This window comes from Rhipicephalus microplus, chromosome 2 (genome assembly GCF_043290135.1).
Source record: "Rhipicephalus microplus isolate Deutch F79 chromosome 2, USDA_Rmic, whole genome shotgun sequence".
Lineage (NCBI taxonomy): Eukaryota > Metazoa > Arthropoda > Arachnida > Ixodida > Ixodidae > Rhipicephalus > Rhipicephalus microplus.
Genome location: NC_134701.1, coordinates 91,163,942 through 91,188,009, shown reverse-complemented (window position 1 = coordinate 91,188,009; position 24,068 = coordinate 91,163,942). Strand labels below are relative to the sequence as shown.

At 47.5% G+C, this 24,068-nt stretch overlaps 1 protein-coding gene across 3 annotated transcripts in view; it reads left to right on the top strand.

Annotated features, from left to right (window-relative positions):
• Positions 1-24,068, top strand: part of LOC119188023 (putative exonuclease GOR) — a 91,221-nt gene that overhangs the window by 5,698 nt on the left and 61,455 nt on the right. For all 3 annotated transcript variants that reach the window (XM_075886630.1, XM_075886629.1, XM_075886628.1), the window contains one exon: positions 10,194-10,337. In XM_075886630.1, the coding sequence (XP_075742745.1) occupies positions 10,194-10,337 (144 nt within the window). The remainder of the gene's footprint in view (positions 1-10,193; positions 10,338-24,068) is intronic.

Here is a 24,068-nt window from a genome sequence, read left to right as displayed (position 1 = left end):
TGTGGCGCCTGCCCCCAAGGCGGCAGTAGTTCAGTCTACTCCGCCTCCAAGCAAATTGATGCCGGAGACTCCAGGGTCCTCTGGTCTCAAGGACTCACCTCACCAGGCGAGGCCTAAAATCCAAACCACCAGCTCGCATGTGCGGGCATCCAGTGCCTCTGAGGAGGCAATGAATACAACGGTACCCTTGGTACCGATAGAGCGGCGCGCCTCCTTGGAAGGCGCCAAGAAAAACAAAAAAACCAATAACGGGGCCGGACGATCGTCCTGGCACCTGTATTAACGAGTTCACTCCAACACAGGAAACTCTTTGTACACACAGCAGCATCTCTCTTGTTTAAATATGCAGACAGAAATATTACAGTGGAACATCAGAGGCCTTCTTCGAAACCTTGATGACTTACAAGAACTCCTCCATGAACACAATCCAAGAGTGCTGTGTGTACAAGAGACACACTTGAAACGAACAAACACAAACTTTTTACGTAACTACGTAACCTTTCGAAAGGATAGAGATGATGCCATGCCACCATCCGGTGGTGTAGCGGTTATAGTTAGTCAAGGTATAGCATGTACACAATTACCCCTTCAAACTTCCCTCGAGGCGGTGGCTGTCCGAGCAGTTATTCTAAACAAACTTGTCACAGTCTGCTCTTTGTACATACCTCCGCACCACCATCTTGAAAAACTTCAATTCCAGCCTTTATTAGACGAACTACCTGAACCTTACCTGGTCATTGGGGACCTGAACGCACATAATGGTCTGTAGGGTGACTCTCGCTGTGATGCACGAGGTCGTCTCATTGAACAATTCCTCATTTCATCGGGTGGTTGTCTGTTGAATAGGAAAGAGGCAACATATTATAACCTTGCCAACAAAACTTAATCTTCCATTGACCTCAGTATCGCATCTCCTTCACTTGTACCATTACTTCAGTGGAAAGTCATAAATAATCCATACGGAAGTGACCATTTCCCTTTAGCTTTGAGTACACCAATAATAAATGAATGTCTTCCACATGTTCCCAAATGGCTGGTAAACAAAGCCGACTGGGAACAATTTCAAAAGCTTACTCACTTAAATTGAACTGACATATGCGGATTAGGCATAGATGAAGCTGTGCAGTACTTCACGGCTTTTCTTACTGACGCAGCAACCAAGTGCGTTCCACAAACATCTGGACTGCCCGGCAAACGACACGTTCCGTGGTGGAACACTGAGTGTCAGAATGCGCGAAAGGATCAGAACCGGGCATGGAGGTTGCTGCGGAACTCGCCGACAGCGGAAACTCTTGAGAGCTTTAAGAAAATAAAATCTCGAGGCAGGAGAACGTGTCGGCAGGCCAGAAAAGAAAGCTGGAACAAGTTTTTATCAGGGATAAATTCATATACACAAGAAGCTAAAGTCTGGAACATGGTTCGTAGGGTAGCAGGAAGACAAGTACACTCACTCCCACTCGTAAACACACAGGGTAACAGCCTGGAAGATCAAGCGAACTTCCTCGGTGCACACTACGAGCAGGTGTCTAGCTCGTCACACTACACTGAAGCATTCCAAAGATACAAAGCAAAGATAGAAAAGCAGAAACTAGAATTCAAGTGCACAAATTACGAGGCATACAACCAACCTTTCAACTTAGCTGAGCTACAAACATGACTAAACACTTGCAGTAATTCCGCTCCAGGCTACGACCGTGTCACATATGAAATGTTGAAAAACCTGCCGCTCAAAACGCAAAAAAAACTTTACTCTCTCTATAAAATGCTACCTGGCTTTCAGGCACCATCCCTGCTTCCTGGATGCTTCCTGGAAAGAGGCTATTGTTATCCCTATTTTGAAACAGGGCAAGGACCCTTCCTCAGTTTCAAGTTATAGGCCCATTGCACTAACCAGCTGCCTTTGTAAACTTTTTGAAAAAATGATAAACCGCCGACTTTTACATTTCATTGAAACACACAATCTGCTCGACCAATTTCAGTGTGGGTTTCGAGAGGGTAGATCCACCACCGACCATCTGGTGCGTATCGAGGCACAGATCCGAGACGCTTTCGTCCACAAACAGTACTTCCTCTCAGTGTTTCTCCGACACATGGCGTTTTGGCATATTAAGAAACTTGTCTCACCTGGGTGTGCGCGGTAGAATGCTTTCCATAATCGAGAGTTACTTGTCCAATCGGAAATTCCGCGTCCGTGTGGGCAGTACTCTCTCGCAAACATTTGTGCAAGAAACGGGAGTACCGCAAGGTGGTGTACTTAGTTGCACACTTTTCATTATTAAAATGAATTCCTTGCACCTGTCCATCCCCTGCAACATGTTCTATTCCACATATGTCGATGACGTCCAGCTTGGCTTTAAGTCAGGCAACCTAGCAATGTGTGAGCGGCAGGTTCAGTTAGGTTTAAACAAGGTCTGCAAATGGGCAGAGGAAAACGGATTCCGGCTGAACCCAGGAACAAGCACGTGTGTCTTGTTCTCCCGAAAAAGAGGCATGCACTCAGAACCCGACATTGAACTGAACGGCTAACGTCTGTCTGTGAATGCGGAGCATAAATTCCTAGGCTTAATATTGGACAACAAGTTGACCTTCGTACCACACATAAAGTATTTAAAAACAAAATAATTGAAAGCCATGAATGTTATAAAAGTGTGTTCAGTCTGCGACTAAAAGTGCTTTGAAGATGCTGGATCCCGTGCACCCTTGTGGCATCCGCCTTTCTACGGGTGCTTTTCGCACCAGCCCCGTAGAAAGCCTTTACGTTGAGTCAAATGAGTGGTCGCTTCATCTGCAAAGAACTTACATGTCTTTTTTATATTTCCTTAAGGTGAAAGCAGACAAGAGGCACCCCTTATACTCTACTATTAATGATTTGTCGAGCTCATTTCTGTTTCATAACAGGCCTTCGATGAGGCAGCCCTTCTCAGTTCGCCTGAGAAGTCTAGCTGAGGAAACTGGAGTCTCACTTGAACACAGTTTAATGGCTCCTGTAGCATGTCCGCCACCGTGGCAATGGCAGACTATAGACTGCGATGTGTCATTTCTAGAGGTTACAAAACATGCGCCTATTGCCCATATTCGAACATACCTCTTGGAAATTCAACACAAATACACACGTCCTGAGTTCTTTACAGATGCCTCTAAGCCTAACTCCTCTGTGTCCTACGCTGCTGTTGGCCCTTCCTTTTCGGATGCTGGCCTTCTATATCTAGGCACAAGTATATTCACAGCGGAAGCTTACGTGATACTTGTGGCAGCTAAACACATCAAACAATTACAAATACAAAAATCAGTAATTTATACAGACTCCCTCAGTGTGGTAACGGCTCTGCACAGTCTTAAAAAACAAAAAAAAAACCTGTCCTCGTTTCACTTTACTCCATTTTATGCACACTCTACACACTCAACCAACATGTTGTTGTGTGCTGGGTGCCAGGGCACCGTGAGATTCAAGGCAACATGATGGCGGATCAGCCTGCTGCATCCGTCCACGAAAGCACCGCCATTACACCCATATAAATCCCGGCCCTTGACCATATATCAAGTCACGCCACCAGTACAACCCACGCAAACGCACTTTGTAACCTTTCTCCTTCTAGCGGCTCACTGCACTTTATTCCAGGCCACGTTGGTAAAGGGAGTAGAAGCGCTGCGGTACGTGGACACACGTCTAGAAGTGGTAGAATTGCCACCTAGATGAAATCGCCCTCTTATGTGTCGTCCAACCGAGCCTTACCCATAGCCACGGCCGGACTCACGCACGCACTGCGCGCGTGGCGCTCCTCTAGTCCGACTGTACTCTGGCAAACACCCCCTTTCTTGGGTAGCACTGTCAGGTAGATACCGTATTTACTCGCATAATTCGCTGCACTTTTTTTCACGATTTTGGGGCCCCGAGAAGGGGGCGCGCAAAGTACGCGGCGATTTCACGAGCGCATACGAACTATTCTGTCACAGTCTTAACGCGCGCAGTATATACACTAAAAAAGAAGAAATGAATTGCAGCATGAACGAAGTTTACTTCTTAATTTTGAAAAGATTAGCGCGTACCTTAACCAGTCAGATCCCGTCACATGTGGTCTTCCGGGAATCACTGATAGCAAAGTCCGATTGGGAATCATCGCCGCGGCTGCTGCCACCGCGTTGCCGAAGAGCATCGTCCTCGGTTCAGTCGAGCACGTTCGAACGCCCCAATTTTTAAAGCTTTTTAGACAATGCTGGGAGAAACTCGGTCCCATGACCCGGCGATAGCGGAAGAACTAAGCATTCACACATAATTTGAAAGGCCTCCTTCAATTGCAGGGAACTTGCATTAGCAAGTGCGCACTCTTCTTTCACGCATGCCGATCGTGCCGATCGTCTCGTTGACGTACGTCCGCTTGAAGTGCTTTGCGGCGGCACGCTTCCTCTTGCCACAGCGAGCTTGAATTTCGCCGTATATATAATGACTGTAGCACATTGCAAGAGAACCGTCAAAACGAGTTGGCCGGATGGCGAAATCTAAACTTCCGAAACCGACCAAGCGTACGTTGCAGCCCGCACCCTTGCGCAGACATAGAGACCGAGGGAATAGTTGGCACGACATTCCCTCGCACGCCTGCGATGCAGAAAGTCGTCCGTGCAGTGACGCGAGCGTGCATTCTTGCCATTATCGCAGTGGTAGGTAGACATTGGGGGATAGGGGGAGACAAACGCTCGAGTGGTTCCTTCAACAGCTTTGTGTTAGGGTACGGTATTTTCGGGATCCTAGTTCAGGGGACGTCCTCGGAAGAAGGGACTTCGCACTCGCAGCATTTTTGATTGCGCTCGTATACTTGGCGTGGTGCGCACCCAGCCGAAGCATAGAGAGGTCCAAGGGTGCACGCGCCGGCAAGTTGGCTTGGGTGGGTCGGGGAGTGTGAAATATGCGAGTAAATGTTTTTTCCCGAAATGCTGGCAAAATATTAGGGGTGCGTAAATTATGTGAGGGCGCAAATTATGCGCGTGAATACAGCACTCTTTATGACAAGCCAGCTATGCCTGGGGCGTTCCTGTTCGCTTCTTCGTCACCCAGTCGTCTCCTAGAGTGCCTGGCTCTACAGTGCTACCTGCCTGTTCCTGGTCGGTGGCCTGCCATCCCCTGGTCTTCTCTGCTGTGGCCTGGTTCTCTTCTTCTGCCTGTTGACACCTCCGTCCAGTTCAGGCCACCTGGCGGCATGTGCAGCCGCTTTCGGCGGTTGGTTGAACCGCTTAAGCTTTGACCAAGGCCTTGGTGTGATCGCTTTGGCTTCCATTCCTGGTTGCCGGCCGTATCTGCCAGCCCTCGTCCCAGCGACTTTCGGCAGTTGGCTACTGCACGCACTTCGCAGCCACTCCTCATACGTTCATGGCTGCCATCTTCAGATAGCCGAACTTCCAGTGAGCGGCCTATACCGCCCGTTGTGCAGTCTTGCCCTGTTCCTTTTCGGCTGCCAACCTTCTTCCTAGCAGTCAGTTCTTCCTGGTTTGTTGAGACTGTTGAGACTATTGGCGGCACAGTGGTGTGATCTTGGCCGACCATGGGCTTGTGTCGACGGAAGCGACTACCTCATTTCTCCGTGTTGTGCGGCACCCTTCCGCTATCTTGGCCTCCGCGGAGACATCTTCCTGCTGTAAATTGCCCCATTGGGCAGTCCCTTGCAGCTGAGCCGACCTTGCTACTTGGCCTCGGACAGCCGCTTTGACAGGCTGGCCTCGGTCTTTAGGAAGGAGGAATGTGAGAATCAAGCACGCCCTCCCCTTTGGCATCTCGTTTCCCTAGCTTGCGCGAATGCTGGCCGTGTACGGCTCGAGTGCCGGCAGCACGGCCACCATGGTTTCGACCAGGCCTTTTTGTCTGGCGCGATCCGCGTGTTGGTTTTTCTTGCACGGAGATAGTTGTCTGAACATGCCTGGACAATGCGTCCCCCTTGTGTCACGGAAGACGCGTCAAGGTGTCTGGCCGATCCTCATTGCAGACTCGCTCACTGGATTAAGTGCTGACCGGTTGCGCCCCGCGATCTCCGACGACAGCGCAGCTCTGACCGACCGGCTCGCCCTGCGCCATCTCTAAACGCCGTGAAACTCTCGCTGAGTGGTGTCCAACCTCGGACTCCTTCAACCGTGTCCATGTTGGTCTATCCTCTCTTTACTTGTGTATGTCGGTATCCTCTTTTCCTATCCATTTTCTATCCTTATCCCGTTTAATCCCTACTTACCCCCATCCCTCGTGAGCCACTGTTGAGGTGTCGCACTATGGCACAGACAGTTACGGGGCTCACTTTAATCTTCTTTTCTCTCTTTTAAGAATCACTTGCTCATCGTCATTGACTGCCCATGATACTCCCTTTCCCGGCAGCTTGCATTTGCTTAGTGCTCACCCGCCGCCGGGCAGATTATCACAGGCCTGCGTAAGAACTAGACTCGTAAGCGTGCTCGGTTACCGTCTTTTGTCTGATAGCCCTAGCACAAGCGTACACTCAGTCGGTTTTGCGGAGTTCCTCACCAGCCCGCAAGCCCAAGATTTTCGCACTGTGCTGTATCTTGGGTAAATAAACCTGTTTTTGTTGGCGACCGCCCTCGAGTGCCATCATTAGGCTCTGCGCCGTGTCGGAGAGTCGACGAACCCGGCCGTAGCGTCGTTGTGCGCAACGGCAGTGGAGAGCATCGCATAGAATCCTGGTCGTTTTGTAGGGTAAGCCTTTAGCAGACCTCTCTCCACAGTTGATAGTAATGCTAAATATGACTAGATAGGATCGTAGGTCAGCAAAAAAAAAGAACAAACAAACAAACTGTGGAACTCACATAGACTCGCTCAAGAAATATATTTTGCGCTTTGGACTCAATCGCACTCGGATTCATCACAACATTCTGAAACAGGACTCCCTCGGTCTCAGACTCACGAAAAATATTACTCACTTGGAGTCTCTGACTCACGGCTTGATTTGGCTCCGAGTGAGTCGACTCATGAGGGAGGTCGCCGACCTATGGCCACAAGTCATACTTCATATCTACGCAGGGATGGCGAGAACACAAATAAACCATCCGAATGCGTGGGCATTAATAAAAAAAGCTCACATCGACTGCTTTGAACTGACGAATGTAAAGAAGAAATGTCAGGGTCATAGCAGGAATCGAACCCCAGCATTGTGCGTAGCAACCAAGTAATCTACCACAGAGCCGCGCCAGGTCTCGCAACTTCTTTTCAAGTAGACCGTATTGTTCGTGAAGTGTCCATTGGGGCGCAGTGATGGCTATCCAATTTTTATAAACATTCTATATCTGCTCCCTACGACGTTGCCTGCATGTTAGGTTAAGATCAACCACAGTTAAGCGGAGTGCCCTAAAGGTGATTCACAGTCCGTATCAACCAAGGAATGGCGCGAACAGACATCGGTAATTTCAACTCGAGAGCGTTAATACGTCAGTGTATATCCACGAAGTGAATGACAACTAGTGTGCAAAGCAATAGGTCCTAAGGTCCATAATGTCTACGTTGAAGTCCCCGAACAGTGTAAAGGACGGACATGTAAACGGACATATGGAAGGAAGGATGCACGACGGACGGACGGAAGGAGAAATGGGCGGACGCGTATGGACAGGCATGGACAGACGGACGACGTGGGCGATCATGTATCATGCTGTCGTTGAGTTGATTGATGTACGCATAAAGACGGTTGTTTACATATATTTTCTCGCGTTTTTTTTTCTATTCAACAAAATTGTTGGGGGTGCGTCAGGTGAAAAGCTGCATCATACAGCTTGAATGTGCCTGAAGGCCCTTACATAGCAGTAGTAACATCGAAATAAGAATGCGTACATGTTTCAAGTCTATATCGAGGTAAAAAATCCCGATTTTAGTGGAATTGAAAAAAAAACGAAGACATTGAATAACAGTTACAAACATGATATTTATAAAAATACAAATATAATGCATTTAGAAAGAGGAAATGGCTTAAGGCATTCCTTTACATAAAAACAGTGGAAGAGACAACATAAAGAAAACCATTTGTATAAAACTGTTTTCTTTATCTCTTCATTCATACTTGCAAAAGTATTCTCGAATGTGTTTGTGCATCAAAACATTTGGAATAAATCCTTTCCTTTCCAGTTTATTTAGTAACGAAGGAAGGCTATGCCTATGGGATTGCATGAGACAATTTGTGCGCCTGTATGGTACGGACCACATGTCGTGACTACGAGTGCGCGAGTCACTATTTTTGTATTCAAGCCGTGACGCATATTAAAAAAATATTCAATATTGTAGGAGCCGAAACAAAATGAACATAGAAGTCGGTATTCGTAGACTTGTCACACGTAATATCTTATATTTTTGAAAAAGTGGCGCAGTGGAATGAAAATTAGGTGCATTCGCTATTTGTCGAAGCGCGCGTTTTTGAAGTTGAAGAAGTGCACGGATGTTGCCTTTAGTGGTGGTGGCTTACACAAGTGCACAATAGTTGAGATGCGATTCAAGCTGGGCGTAATAATCTGCGGTTTTACCCTCTCCGAAAAAAAAATTGTTGACAGCGAGATTGCACACCAGCGGCAGATGACAGCGATTTTGCAAGTAGTTCCACATGATGTGCCCAATTTATATCTTCGGGAAAACAGAACGCCCAATACTGTGTATTTCATCAGAATTTCAATGGGAGCACCATACAAGAATAATTCTTCACTGAAACAAGGCCGTTTCCCTTTAGCCCTAAATAATATGGCCTTTGATTTTGAGCTGTGATTCGTTAGCGCATTATTACGAGACCATGCTGACAGGTTAGAAAGAACACTGCAGGATTTCTGCAGAGAGAGAGAGAGAGAGAGAGAGAGAGAGAGAGAGAGAGAGAGAGAGAGAGAGATAAAGATGCAAGGAAAGGCAAGGAGGTTAACCAGACGCACATCCGGTTTGCTACCCTGTACTGGGGAAGGGATAAAGGGGAGAAAAGAGGTTGCAGAAAGATGAGAAGGTACACACAATCACGAGCACACTCGGGGAGCAAACACACCATCAAGATCATGACCAGATACAAACAAACATGTATCGTCAGCGTATAGCACAATGAACGCATCTCTAACAATTTGAGCGATATCATTTACGTACACAATAAATAGTGTTGGTCCCAATACGCTACCCTGCGGTACTCCCATTTAATTTCACAATAAGGGGAGCAGATTTTTTCAATAGCAACGAACCGAGTCCACTCAGAAATATATGACCAAAACAACAAGTTTGCAACGCCACGGATACCATATCTTCTAGCTTTCTAACTGACAATTTTAAAACTAAATTAAAGAAATTTCTTGTGCAGGTGTTCAGTATTGGTTCAAATTTTTCGGGGCGTGATGGACGGCAACTACGTCGGCCCTAAGGAAGTTCGAGCCTAAAAGCCTGCATCGACAGCGTTGACACAACGAACGCATAGTATAAGTACCATGGTCGCGCCAGGAATCAAACCCCAGCATTCTGCATAGCAATGAAGTGTTCTATACCGCAAGTCCACGCCAGGTCTCGGAGCTACTTTTAAAGTAGACTATAGTGTTCATACGATCTACTTTTAAAGTAGATCATAACGTCAGTTGTGGTTGCAGTGCTGGCTATCCAATCCTATAAACAGCGAAAACGTGATCCTGTCACTCAGCAGTCATGTCGGGTTAACCATAATTGTAGTGAAGCGCTTTCCACTGAAGCTTTTATCTAGCAGCGTCCAAGATCGGCATTCGCGCTGGCACAAGCGCTACTTATCAGCTTACCTATTGGCTTACCGCATTTAGTGTTTCCGATACTCATGTTGCTGTTGACCTTGTTACGCAACAGTAAACAGGCGACTCCTTAATATATGTTTGTGTGAACAACATTTGTAGATACATTTAGCGTCATTTCGAAATGTTTTGCTCAGTAAAAAACTACAACATCACAGTCACCTTCCCTCGACATGATTCGCATAACATCGATTACCGTAATATGTCTGATCTGCCGAATTCCTTTGTCCTGTCAGCTGTGACCAATTTGCAGGCGCGAACCTTTCATGAATGAAACTTCTGGATGTGCCACTGAGTGCAACCACAAAACTGACTTTACGCGTCACTTGGAAAACTCCCAAAGGAGATTCTGCGTGGATTTTAATTTTCGCTTTGGACTCACCTTTATCGATTTATCAGGTTTTAGTTTCTGGTGACCGCATATTCTTCTTGGTGCATTGCAGAAGCCCACTTCTACGAGCTGTTGCAGGCGTATCGGATGACAGCAGAACAGCTTGCACAGTACAACTACCCTCGTCGACATCCGACGAATCCAGGCCGCGCAATTTTCGCGGGAGACGCCACGCATCGCTACTCGAATCTCAATGGTGAGTCCCTGTGGCTGTAGACCAGCCCAGTATTTCTTGTGCCCGCTTTGACTTGCACATGTTCGTCGAAGGTGTCCTCATGTTTGTCTCTTTTATTAGGGCTTTGAGAAACTAAGGAATATTTGGTGAATGCTGAAAGATTGTGCCGGTCCAGAGACACTTCACATCGCTCTTTCGCGAAAAAGTCACAAGCAGTCGCTGCAGCAAAAACAAAGCAATTAGTTGGCATGTGAGCTGTTAAAGGGGTAGGAGTGTTCACACAGTGATTACGCCCCAGCTTTAGATAACGGGTTTTTTCTCTAGATTCACCTGTTCTCTATTATTGCGCTATTTAGAGCTTTCAACAACTTTCGAACGCCACAGATAAGGATACTAAGTATAACTGCACTTTTAACGAAATCTGACTCATGCAGTAAATTCGAATACATGTATACCGGCACAATGAAACCCAACGACACAAGCGGCTACTCACTTTCGTGAGCCAAGGAACAATTTTCAATTTTGTCGCAAGCGTACTGCGCAGCTTTTTAAACAATTTTTGTTTTTTCGTGTGAAGCAATCCACGAAAATATTACGCGAAGTGGAGAGCACAAAAAAGCTTTCTGCACCGAACAGCACAATGCGAGAAATGTTAGTTTAAGGATTCAATAACGAATGCAGCACGCACTTTACAAAGCAATGATAGTATTCTTACCTAGCTGCAGGCAAGTAGACAAAACAGGCGAAGACCACGATGCACGCCGGGCGCATTGTCGCACATCTTTTACTGTGTCTTCATGTGGCTGTCCGTATGAACACGGAGCGTGACAACGTTGCCATCGTGTTGACGCCATGCCCACTTTTCTTGAATTGAGTATGGATTTTGATTATGGAGCCATTGGAATAAAGACGTTACACCAGACGTCTCTATCTGTGTGAGTTACAATAAACTGGTGATGAAGATGGCATACGGCAAGATACCGTGAAGATGTCTTCGTTGGGCGCTACACTTGGCAAGCTGCCGGAGTTCGAACCAGACACCGGGGACTCCCAGGTCTGCATGGAGTGGCTCGATTACTTCATCGCCGTCAAAGACATTGCAGAGGAAAAGAAACTGCAAGTATTCTTGACTATATGTATACAATTGGCGAAAAGGCTCAAGGGGCGCTCAGAAGCTTGATTCTTCCGGAGACGCCGATAAAAATGGCATTCGAGGATGCCGTAAATGCACTAAAAAAGCACCACGCTCTTAAGAACTCCGTGGGCCAGAAATGTATTGCTTCCACCGACGTAAACAAAAACAAAAAAATTGCCCGCAGCTTCCCTCGGGGGAACACTGAGGAGGATGCGGACCATATAATTGGTTAACGGGGTGTTAAAGTGCGACTTACTTGGGTCGATGGCTAAATTGGTTAACGTGGTTGTGAAATGGGGTGTTAAATTGCGACTTACTTGGGTCGATGGCTAAATTGGTTAACGTGGTTGTAGGAGGGGGTGTTAAATGAGTGAACACGTACACACGTATGCGAAAGGGCGGCGCTGGTCGAAGGGACGTCGATCATTGTGTTTGTGGATTCGTTGGAATTCATTTCACCGCGACCTTGGACGTCGACGCGCCGTACAAACCAACCGACGAGCGGCAACTGAGCGAGCGAGCGCCGACCTTGAGTATATATACAGCACGACGGCGCATGCACTGTCAGCTGTTGAATGTTCTCGAAGCGCGACGCCACATGCGCGTCCACTGGAGAATCAGGAGAATTGTAGATGTCGAGCGCGGTGTGTAGAGGAGGAAGGGTGCACAGATGGTGGAGGAGTGAAGCGCGCGCGGTGTGTAGAGGAGGAAGGGATGCACAGATGGTGGAAGAGTGGGCGACGGCGCATGCGCGCGCGTCAGCTGTCGAATGTTCGAGAAGCGGTGCGGACGGCGCACTACAAGGCGCGAGTATAAGATGCTCCGCATCTAAAAACATGAAAGCGTGGCAGACTTCATCGTGGGGCTGAAGAACCTGACGGCAAGGTGTACGCTTGGCACATTTCTAGAGGAAGCTCTGCAGGACCGACTAATCGCCAGTCTTCAAGCAGACCCAGTATGCTGTCATCTACTGGCCACGCCAGACGCTGAGCCGACTTGGGAAGGTGCCTGCACCATCGCTGTGAAGCCGCTACGAGAGACACGCAGCAGATGGTCCTACGACAAGGGAAGGCGCCGCAGTAAGAGTCTCCGACTTGCACTGGCAAGGGCAAGCATAAGGACGGCTTTCGCAAGCAAATTCTGGCAAGTGTCACAGAACGAGCGCTAAACAAGAGCGCGCCGCCAAATCCTTGCGACAACGGGCGGCAGAAACGCCGCGAGGTAAAAAGAAAAAAAAAAAGAAAGCAAACATCCAGGGCTCCCGGGCGCGCGCTCTCCCCGCAGAAGCACGGCTTCGCAGACGATCCTCCTCACCCCACATCGGCGGCCCAGCAAGACCGCGATTTTTCTCGAACGAAGGAGGCGGAGTCAGACCGAGTGAATCATCCTCGGGAGAGGGCAGTCGAACCGTCTCGTGCCTCTCCCCAGCCTTCGCTGCGTATCGCGCCGACGAAATGACGAGAAACATCTGGAATGTCGCGCGCAAGGTATTTAACCGAGCGGCCGAGACGAGAAATCAGGAGAAGACGGAAAGTTAGCGCCGGAGCGCGTAGGAATTCCGCCGTGTAGTCGGCGAAGGTTCTGCCCGTAGTGACAGAACAGGAGGAGACGGAAGTGAGCGCCAGAGTGCGTACAGAGTCCGCCGTGTAGTCGGCGAAGTTTGTGGTCCGTAGGGACGGCTCGAGCTACAGGCAAGAGTGTGTGTTTACCGCTATCGAGCGAAGACCCGTGGCAACCGCTGCGAGTGTGAAGCCGACGTGTTCCGGCGAAGAAGTTGAAGTTTGAAGAGTGGCCAATTGAAGACGGGAGGTTTCCTGGGAGAGAACTTCGAGAGCTGCGGAACGACAACAACGCTGGACTTTGAGTGAGTGATTCTCGGAAGAGTATCATTCAGACTTTTGTTCCAAGGACTTTGGACTGAATAGGTTTTATATCTCTTTAGTCTTTAAGTGTCTTGGTTGTTCAATGCATGCGACTGCATTGTAGTGCGTATTGTTGTCTGTGTCCGTTGTTTCAAGTGTGGTTGATTGTACTGTGTAGTACATTGTCTGTTTGGTGACGTATTGTATGTAACTATTGTGGAGTGTGCATACGTGTGTATTGTTTTTGATCTGCCGTTAATGAGAATATAATTTTGTTTGTTTATCAACTCTCGGCTCTGTCTTGTTCTTTGGGCCACAGCCGGCGTCCGCTGGCGCACCAATAAGGACCACTTCTAAATTGTCCACGCTTTCGTGGTGCGGTTCGGGGGGCCGATACTTCGGCTCTTGAAATTAGCCCGGCGATCGCTTCCCTAATAAACGGGACAGGTGTGACAATTAATCTGGCGTCCGCGACAGGACCTTTTGGTGCACAGTGTGTCCAAAGTAGTGAGAAAGAGCCTCGAGTTGTTGATAGTGCTATCGGAACGATTTTGTGTGTTGTTTAGTGTTCTCGTTAACGAGTGCAGGAGAGTGTTCCGATAGACTGATTTAGGCAGATACTTTTTGCACGCGGCAAGGTTTTAGTTGCTGCGAGTTGCGAGACACAATGGATCTCGAAAAGTTAGTTGCTCTTGGTGAAAAGATGGGTCTTTCTGGCGCGGAACTACGGAAGTGGGTCACCCAGAAGGAAAAAGAAGAAAAAGAGAGAGCCAAAGAAGAAAAAGCAGCCGAGCTGGAAAGAGAGAGGTTGGCGGCAGAGAGGGCGAAGGAAGAAAGAGAGCAACAATTGAAGTTGGAGTTAGAGAGAGAAAAGCTTGCAGCTGAAAGGGCGAAAGAAGAAAGAGAGCAGCAATTGAAGTTGGAGCTGGAGAGAGAAAAGTTGGCAGCCGAAAGGGCGAGAGAAGAAAGAGAAGCGGAGATGGCTGAAAGGGAACGGCAGCGGCAGCACGAGATGGAACTCGAGCGGCTCCGTTTGCAACAGCCAAGCGAAACTCCCGTCCAAGCTAGAGTTGAAAGCAGCGAACGGGAAGATCACGGCTTCCGCTTGAACCCAAGCAAGCTGCTTGTAGCGTTCGATGAAAGGAAGGACGACCTTGACGCGTACCTTCACCGATTTGAGACGATTGCGAAGAGCCAGAATTGGCCGGAACAGCAATGGGCAACTGCTTTGAGTACTTGCTTGAGTGGTGAAGCGCTCAGTGTGTACGATAGGCTGACGCCGACCGATGCAGCCAACTACGCAAAGGTGAAAGCTGCTTTGTTGAAGCGATTTAGATTCACTGTGGAAGGATTCCGGGACAGATTTCGGACAGGAAAGCCAGCTGATGGTGAGACAGCTACGCAGTATGCCGCCCGACTTTGCCATTATTTCGACAGATGGATTGAACTTTCAGGGACAGCACAGGAGTACGATGAGCTTAGAGAGCTGCTAATTAAAGAACAATTTCTTACTAGTTGCCACCCAAGCCTGTCGCTGTATTTGAAAGAGAGGAAGGCGGAGTCATTTGAAGGAATGCTTGAATTGGCTGATCAATTCTTAGAAGCGCAAGGAGGAACTAATTTGGCCAAGGTCAAGATGGATTGTCCCGATGATTCGAAGAAATTGGCTCCCGAAGAAAAGAAGCGTGCACCAGAGAGCATTCCACGATGTTTTCTGTGCAACCGAGTGGGTCATCGCGCGAAAAACTGTCGAACGATCTTTACGAGCCCTCCGGCAGTAAAATGTTTTAAGTGTGGTCAGACTGGGCATAAAGCAGATGCATGTCGGAACGGAGTGAGCCAAACTCACCAGGTATCCTGTGTGCAAGCAGCACCGAAATCTGATAATAATGCCGTCACCGACGGATTCGTAGAATTGAAGAACGGGGAGAAAATTCCTATTGTGGGTGCTGTAATGTCAAAACAGCCAACCGGTGTTACGAAGGGAATGCCAACACTTCCTGGAAAGATTGCAGGCAAGAAGATTACGGTTCTAAGAGACACCGGTAGCTCCACGGTTATCGTGAGGAGAAATTTGGTACGGGAAAGAGAGTTGACAGGCAGAACGAGACCGGTTTGCCTAATTGACCGTACGGTCCGGATGCTTCCCGAAGCAGAAATTGAAGTTGAAACCCCGTACTTCAGCGGGAAGGTTACTGCTTTATGCATGACGACCCCCTTGTATGACCTTGTCATCGGAAACATCGATGGGGCGCGGGGGCCAAGTGATCCAGAATGTTTGGGAGAAGACCCGAAGATAGAGCCCTCGCCAACACAGCGGCCGCGAGATACAGTGGAGGAGCATCCCGTGACGGATCTCACTAGAGCCCAAGGTGAAGCTGCGGCGCAAGAGACAGCGAAGGAGAAGACGATCGTGTCGAATAAGTTCACGGGCCGAGCAACCGGACTTACGTCGGCACGACCTCAACCGACCGACAGTGTAAAGGAGACGGAGTTGGCCAGCCGGGAAAAATGTAGAGGCATTATCAAGCGGGTAAATAAACAGACAGGACCCGTCGAATGTAATGACGCGTTAACGGTGTCGGAAGAGACAGCGGGGGCTGAGACGACGCCTCAGATATCGTCGTTGGAAAGGGCTCGCCGAAAAAGAACGTGGAAGCACAAGAAGAGATCGAGCGAGCACCGCAAAAAGGGGCGCAAGCGCTGTTCGAAGTACTCAAGATAGGAGCTGAGGTGGAATCAGAATGTGTTCGGCAGGGCTGAGTGACATATGTTGTGTTAATGTTCTTGTTATCCTGTGTCTCAAGTGTATGTCGAGTGAGTCAGTGTTCTGTGCGATAGTGTGATGTATAGTGTTGTATAATTGTTGGATAGACAGAACTTTGTACGTTTGTATTGTTTAGAATGTGTGATGAAGTGTTGTAGGCATGTACCTGTGGCTATATTTCATGTGTTGTGGAATTGAACTACAATGTACGATTGTATTGAGTGATATATTGTGAATGGGAAGTGTCATGAGCGACGGATTGTGTTACAGTCTGTGAGAATGTGTGGTGACTGTTCGCGCTCGTTTGTGTGGTTTTGAATATTATGAGATAATATTCTTAAAGTGGGGGGCAGTGTCACAGAACGAGCACTAAACAAGAGCGCGCCGCCAAATCCTTGCGACAACGGGCGGCAGAAACGCCGCGAGGTAAAAAGAAAAAAAAAAAGAAAGCAAACATCCAGGGCTCCCGGGCGCGCGCTCTCCCCGCAGAAGCACGGCTTCGCAGACGATCCTCCTCACCCCACATCGGCGGCCCAGCAAGACCGCGATTTTTCTCGAACGAAGGAGGCGGAGTCAGACCGAGTGAATCATCCTCGGGAGAGGGCAGTCGAACCGTCTCGTGCCTCTCCCCAGCCTTCGCTGCGTATCGCGCCGACGAAATGACGAGAAACATCTGGAATGTCGCGCGCAAGGTATTTAACCGAGCGGCCGAGACGAGAAATCAGGAGAAGACGGAAAGTTAGCGCCGGAGCGCGTAGGAATTCCGCCGTGTAGTCGGCGAAGGTTCTGCCCGTAGTGACAGAACAGGAGGAGACGGAAGTGAGCGCCAGAGTGCGTACAGAGTCCGCCGTGTAGTCGGCGAAGTTTGTGGTCCGTAGGGACGGCTCGAGCTACAGGCAAGAGTGTGTGTTTACCGCTATCGAGCGAAGACCCGTGGCAACCGCTGCGAGTGTGAAGCCGACGTGTTCCGGCGAAGAAGTTGAAGTTTGAAGAGTGGCCAATTGAAGACGGGAGGTTTCCTGGGAGAGAACTTCGAGAGCTGCGGAACGACAACAACGCTGGACTTTGAGTGAGTGATTCTCGGAAGAGTATCATTCAGACTTTTGTTCCAAGGACTTTGGACTGAATAGGTTTTATATCTCTTTAGTCTTTAAGTGTCTTGGTTGTTCAATGCATGCGACTGCATTGTAGTGCGTATTGTTGTCTGTGTCCGTTGTTTCAAGTGTGGTTGATTGTACTGTGTAGTACATTGTCTGTTTGGTGACGTATTGTATGTAACTATTGTGGAGTGTGCATACGTGTGTATTGTTTTTGATCTGCCGTTAATGAGAATATAATTTTGTTTGTTTATCAACTCTCGGCTCTGTCTTGTTCTTTGGGCCACAGCCGGCGTCCGCTGGCGCACCAATAAGGACCACTTCTAAATTGTCCACGCTTTCGTGGTGCGGTTCGGGGGGCCGATACTTCGGCTCTTGGAATTAGCCCGGCGATCGCCTCCCTAATAAACGGGACAGGTGTGACAGCAAGAACGCTAAGAGTATGTTCGCGAAGGCTGAAAAAATTGGCAGATTCCATGTACATTGGGAATCGATGATATGCGAAGCATGAATGAGAAATCTTGATATGTAACATTAAGATCAGCCCAATGTTACAAGGTAGAAGTAAACTATGCCGTACATGACTTCCGTGTCATGATTAACATATTTGGGTGTGTCATTTACCTTCATCTATTCGCGTCACGTGATACCAAATTTAGTATATGTGGAGCTAGCGAAACGACCACGAGCACGCTATGAGCGTGGTATGTTGTCATGTTCTTACATGACACGAGTGTGAAGATTATCATGTTTCTCCGCCGCGGTGGTCTAGTGGCTAAGGTACTCGGCTGCAGACCCACAGGTCACGGGATCAAATCCCGGCTGCGGCGGCTGCATTTCCGATGGAGGCGGAAATGCTGTAGGCCCGTGTGCTCAGATTTGGGTGCACGTTGAAAAACCCCAGGTGGTCGAAATTTCCGGAGCCCTCTACTACGGTGTCTCTCATAATCATATGGTGGTTTGGGACGTTAAACCCCACATATCAATCAGGATTATCCCGTTTGCACCAGTCATATATTTTGTCATCCATTGACGTCACGTAACATTGAATTAGGTTTATGTGGAGCTAGAAAAACGGCCGTGAGCGCATCAAGAAGGATCCGTTATACTCCAATGTAGCGTTAATGCGCGCGCACGCTGGGCTCAGCGACGCTACGTTAGCAAACTGCGAGTACTCTAAGCCTGACGCCAGGCGCGACCAGCGTGCGTCGGCGTGGCCCGACGGGAAACGGCACGAAATGCGACATGCTGCATTTCGTGCCGATGCCATAGGGTAACATTACCCTATGCCGATGGGTAGATAACACTGTGTCTCCCTCTTTGCGTGATGTGATGGAGGGATGCCTGACGCGCTGAAACGCGCATGCGTCAAAGCAACGCAGTGCGGCGCGCGCCTGCGAGTGGCAGGACCAGCGCCTGTGTGGCAACGCCGGCATGATGCGACGAAATGAACGCCGGTGAGCACGCGCACCGCGTTACGTCGAAATGTATTGACGCCTTGATGGTGGCATGTAGTCATGTTCTCACATGACCTGCATCTCGTAATTATGTTTGCACCAGTCACATATCTTCATCATCCATTGGCGTCCCGTAACACCAAGTTTGGTATAAGTGAATCTAGCGAAACGGCCACGAGCGCATCATGAGTGCGGCATGTAGTCATGTTGTTACATGACACGCATGTCGTGATTATCATGTTTGGACATGTCATTTACCTATGTCGTCCGTTCGCGTCGCGTAATACCGACTTTGGTAGATGTGAAGCTAGCGAAACGGCAGCGAGCGCATCATGAGCGTAGCATGTAGTCATATTGTTACATGACATGCATCTCATGTTTATCATGTTTACACCAGTATCATACCTTCATCATCCATTCAAGTCCCGTAATACGAAGTTTGGTATAAGTGAATCTAGTGAAACGGCCACCAGCGCATTATGAGCGTGGCATGTAGTCATGTTGTTACATGACATGCATCTCATGATTATCATGTTTGCACCAGCTACATACCTTCGTCATTCATTCACGTACCGTAATACCAAATTCGGTACATGTGACGCTAGCGAAATGGCCGCGAGCGCATCATGAGCGTGGCATGTAGTCATGTTGTTGCATGACACGCATGTCATAATTTTCATGTTAGGGTCTGTCGCTTGTGTTCGCCGTGCAGTTATGTTATACCATACCACTTTTGCAACATGCCATGTGAACGATGCCCCCGCAAGAGCTGCAGAATCATGACATTCATGACAAACATGTCATGATTTTCGTGTTATGACTTGTCAAACATGTTCTTCATACAGTCATGCTATGTTATACCATTGTTACCAATATTAAAACGGCCATGAGAGCTAAATGTTGTAGGCGGCTAGATAGATAGATAGATAGATAGATAGATAGATAGATAGATAGATAGATAGATAGATAGATAGATAGATAGAAACGCTCAATGTCGCCGAAGTTCGCTAAGAAATGCTTCGCATTTAAAACCACGCAGCATGGGACTAAAGCTTGTCATTGCTGCGCGGATCAACATTTGCTAGTGAGTTGCCCATTTGTTAACCGTACTTGTTACAAATGTCAGAAAAAATGTCCCTTAGCTAAAATGTGTAAAACCAAACTCGTTAGGCACTTAAACTGTGATGCTGCCGAAAATGAGTTGCCTACGCTGTGCCACACTGATACAAATTCCGGCACGCCAGCTATTACAGTTATGCTAGAAATGAATACAAAAGAAGTTTGCACGGAGTTGGATACAGGTGCTCCTGTGTCGGTTATGTCCGAATCTGAGTGCACAAAGATTTTCCCTCAGCTAGCTTCAGACAAGCTTATGCGAACTTAGTTGCCAACAACAGCGCCTGTCGAGATCAGAGGCACTGCAGATGTTAATGCTCGATACTACGAGCAACGCTATTCTTTACCCCTCGTCATAGCAAACGTTGCTGGAAGAGCTAGAATGTCAACGTTGCTTGGTCGGCACTGGCTATAAACAAAATTAAAACTGGATGGCATGAAGTCATGCGCATTCAGCAAATTCACTTACTGTAACAGAATTGTACAGTGAAGTGTTTGAAGCAGGCTATGACGCTATAAAGGGATTTAAAGCCCGCACTAAGCTCAAAGGTGTTACGCCAATCTTTTGTAAGACGCGGCTAGTGGCTTATGCTCTTCGGGAGCAGGATGAGCAGGAATTGTTGAACATAGAAAAAAACAGGGGTAGTGTACAGAGTAAGGCACAGTGCTTGGGCGACTCCTCTTGTTATTGTATCTAAAAAAGATAAAGGGCTGCGCCTATGCGGCGACTATCACGTCACTGTGCATCTGGCGTTTGAAGTTGACCACTACCCTCTGCCCTTACCAGAGGACATTTTCACGACCCAGCAAGGCGGAACCATCCTCTCGGTAATTGACCTATCAAAGGGTTACCTACAGCTTGAGTTAGATGAGCAAGCACAAGAATTGCTGGAGGTGAATACAAACCTGGGGCTTTGTAGGTTTAAGCGTCTGCCTTACGGCGTCGCGTGCGTTCCTGCCCTATTTCAAGCAGTAATGAACCGGATCCTTGGCGGCGTAGCAGGAACAGCCTGCTACTTGGACGATATCGTCATAGCTATTCAGACATACGAGCAGCGCCTCGAAAGAGTGGATCATGTGCTCAGACACCTAAACAGGCGTGGAATAAAGGTCAATGGCGGAAAAGGCAAGTTTTTTTAGGAGAAAGTAACTTATTTGGTCACGAACATAATAAAAATGGTCTGCATCCTGCTAAAGACAACGAAAGGGCCACAATAAACACACACAAACCAGTAAATGTGACACTACTGAAAGCTTTTTTGGGCTCTGTAAATGTTACCTCAATACTTCTGCCAAATTTGGCAATGGTTTTAGAACCTTTACGGGAGCTGCTACGCAAAGAGAACAAATGGCACTGGTCACGTCAATGTGACAATGCATTCAATAAGTGCAAAGAGTTTTTGACCGATGACAGTGTTCTGCAGCTGTACGATGTTAGCAAAGATATTTAAATAACATGTGACGCGTTGGTCCATGGCATCGCAGCTGTACTGTCGCACGTGTAGAATAGTGTCGAGAAACTGATAGCGTTTGCTTCAAGGTCTTTCACATTGTCAGAGCGGAATTACGTGCACATTAAAAAAAGCCCTAAGTATTGTAATTGGGGTCAAAACGTTCTATAAACTCCTGTACGGAAGAACGTGTACGGTAGTAAAAGACCATCAGCCCCTGACAGTGCTGTTCGACCTAAAGAGACAGCGAAGCGCTGCGGCTACCGTGAGAGTAGGTGGTTGCCCTTCTTGGCTAACTATCGCTACATAATAATAATGCATAAACCGGGGACATTAATTGCTCATGCCGACGCTTTCTCCCGCCTTCCGCTATCTCATTCAGAATAGATGGCCGAAGAAATAATTTTGTTTTTACTTTTCTGCTCCAACTGACTTGCCCCTTACAGCCAAAGACATCGAACGCGCAACAGACTGCGACAGGCTCCCAACAAGCGCTCGAAACATTGGCCTCAAGGACATACCGTGGCTCCACCTACGTGATGACGTCACTCATAGGATGCCAGGTTGTGTTGTCTGCTAGAACACCGCATTTTCTGCGTTTTCGCTGTGAACCCCGTGAGTGTTTCCCTTAGTTTGGCAGCTCAGTACTTAAAGAAGCGGTAAGACCTGATAATACGGGTAAGCAAACTACGAATCGGAGCCCCTGGTGGCACTCTCGTGTCTAACTTGCATCGTGAAATGACGACTGAAAACCAGTGCAACCATGGGGGACGATGCAAGTGGTGTCGCGAAAGCAAAGCTGTCGCAATGCGGAGCTACTATCCTATCTAGAACATAAGAGTCGATGCAGCCAGTGGAATATCTGACCCCGACGTACCGGTGTGCGTCGTCCCGCTTGGAGATATCATACACACATTTTTCTGCATCTGTTGTGAAAGACTTCGAAACAGCTGATGACAATAGCATACAAACTCACCTAGCTCATGAGTTTCAGAATTTCTCAGAAATGAATTCGAATACCCCAGTGGACGTGGATTACCTTTGGCTTCTCTTCAAATCTGTTGTACTTTTTTGTATCACTCATTACGTACCAACAAAGATTAAGCGCCCACCAAAAAATAATCCTTGGATCATACGCGACGTCATTCAGGCACAGCGGCGTTTGAAAAGATTACGCAGAGCAATAAAAAAGAAAGGCAAGGGAGAATAAAGAATTCGGAAGCTACCAAATGCCATCGGGGAACTCAAGCGTAAAGCTTAGCTTGCTAAACAGCGTTATTTCGACGTAACGTTACTTACTTTTTTGTTCAATAAGCCCCGCAGGTTCTGGAATCCCTTTCGCACCAAGAAAACAACATCGCACCTCCTCCCTGCAGAAAAAACTGTTAAGGCCAACACATATAACGATTCTTTTATCAGTGTTACGGTAGATGATAATGTTATTCCACCAATTATTCAACAACAAGGCATAAAAATCGACAAAATAGATATTGCTGATGCTGGTAATTTCAACCTGCCGCTAAAACTCGACCCCAAAAAGGTAGCAGCCCCGACGATGTACCAACAGTTTCCTAAAAAAGTATGCAGAATGGTAAGGTCAGTATCGAGGTGTCATTTTCCGAAAATCACTTAAGACTTCAGAAGTGCGCAACGATTGGGAAGTGCCATAAGTCATACCAATGAACAAAGGAGGCAACGCATCGTTACCCTCAAATTTCAGACCTATCGCATTGATCAGCACTTCATGTAAACTCTTCGAACTCATAATCTTGAAACACATGGCATTTTTCCTATAGCACATCGATGTTTCTCTCCGAATCACCTTAACTTGAGAAGTGGCTTGTCGACAGTTACCCAGCATAATAAACTTGTTCACGACCTTGCTGCTACAGTTAACAACTGTGGTCAAACTGACTTAATTTTAATCGATCTGTCTAAGGCATTTGACTGTGTACGTCACAGCAAACTAATAGATCAAATCGAAAGTTTTTGCAATAGGAAAAATTGCTGCTTTGATAAAAGTTTTATTATTTTGCTGATCACCATTGGTACTTCACGAACAAATGTTTTCTAACACAGTTGCAGTAACATCCGGAGTTCCTGAGGGCTCTGTGATTGGGCCTCTGCTCTTCCTAATCTATATCAATGGTATTACTGATAACGTTGCTAGCAATATAAAGTTATTCGTGGACGACTGTGTCATTTATAAAGAAATAATATTTACAACGATTATATCAAGCTTAAGTATTATTTAGCCCTCTTAGCTGATTGGTGCTCTAAATGGCAGATGAAAATAAACATACAAGAATCAGGGTATTGACTGTAAGCAGAAAAATAAAATCATCCAACTACACATACACTATTAACGGCACTCCACTTAATAAAGTTGAGGAACATATACATCTTGGAGTTACACGCAATTCTGATCTTAAATGGGACAAACACATAGATAATATTACTTCGAAGGCACTACGCAAACTCTTTTTTAAACGAAATCTAGTGCTCTCAAGAACATCGACAAAGCTGTTGGCTTACACATCATTTGTGAGGCTAATTCTCGAATACGCTAAAGGCCGTTTCACATGACACAAAAGTAGCGATTTTGAGGCTGCGAATTCGCTCGCAGCGAAAAAAAAAAAGGGCAGTTCACTCTCGCAGCAGTGGTCCATGGCGAGCTTCCAACATGTTCGCAATTTTCGCTCTGATCGCAGCGGCGGGAGCGATTTTTGGCCGAGACCCGTCGAAATAGGGCTCGTCCGGCCAAGCCGTCGAAATAGTCGACGTGTTTGTTTTGGTAATGGCCGATGCTGTGCATTTTAAAATGAATTCAGACTGGAATGACGAAACAAGTGGACCCTTCGTTACCG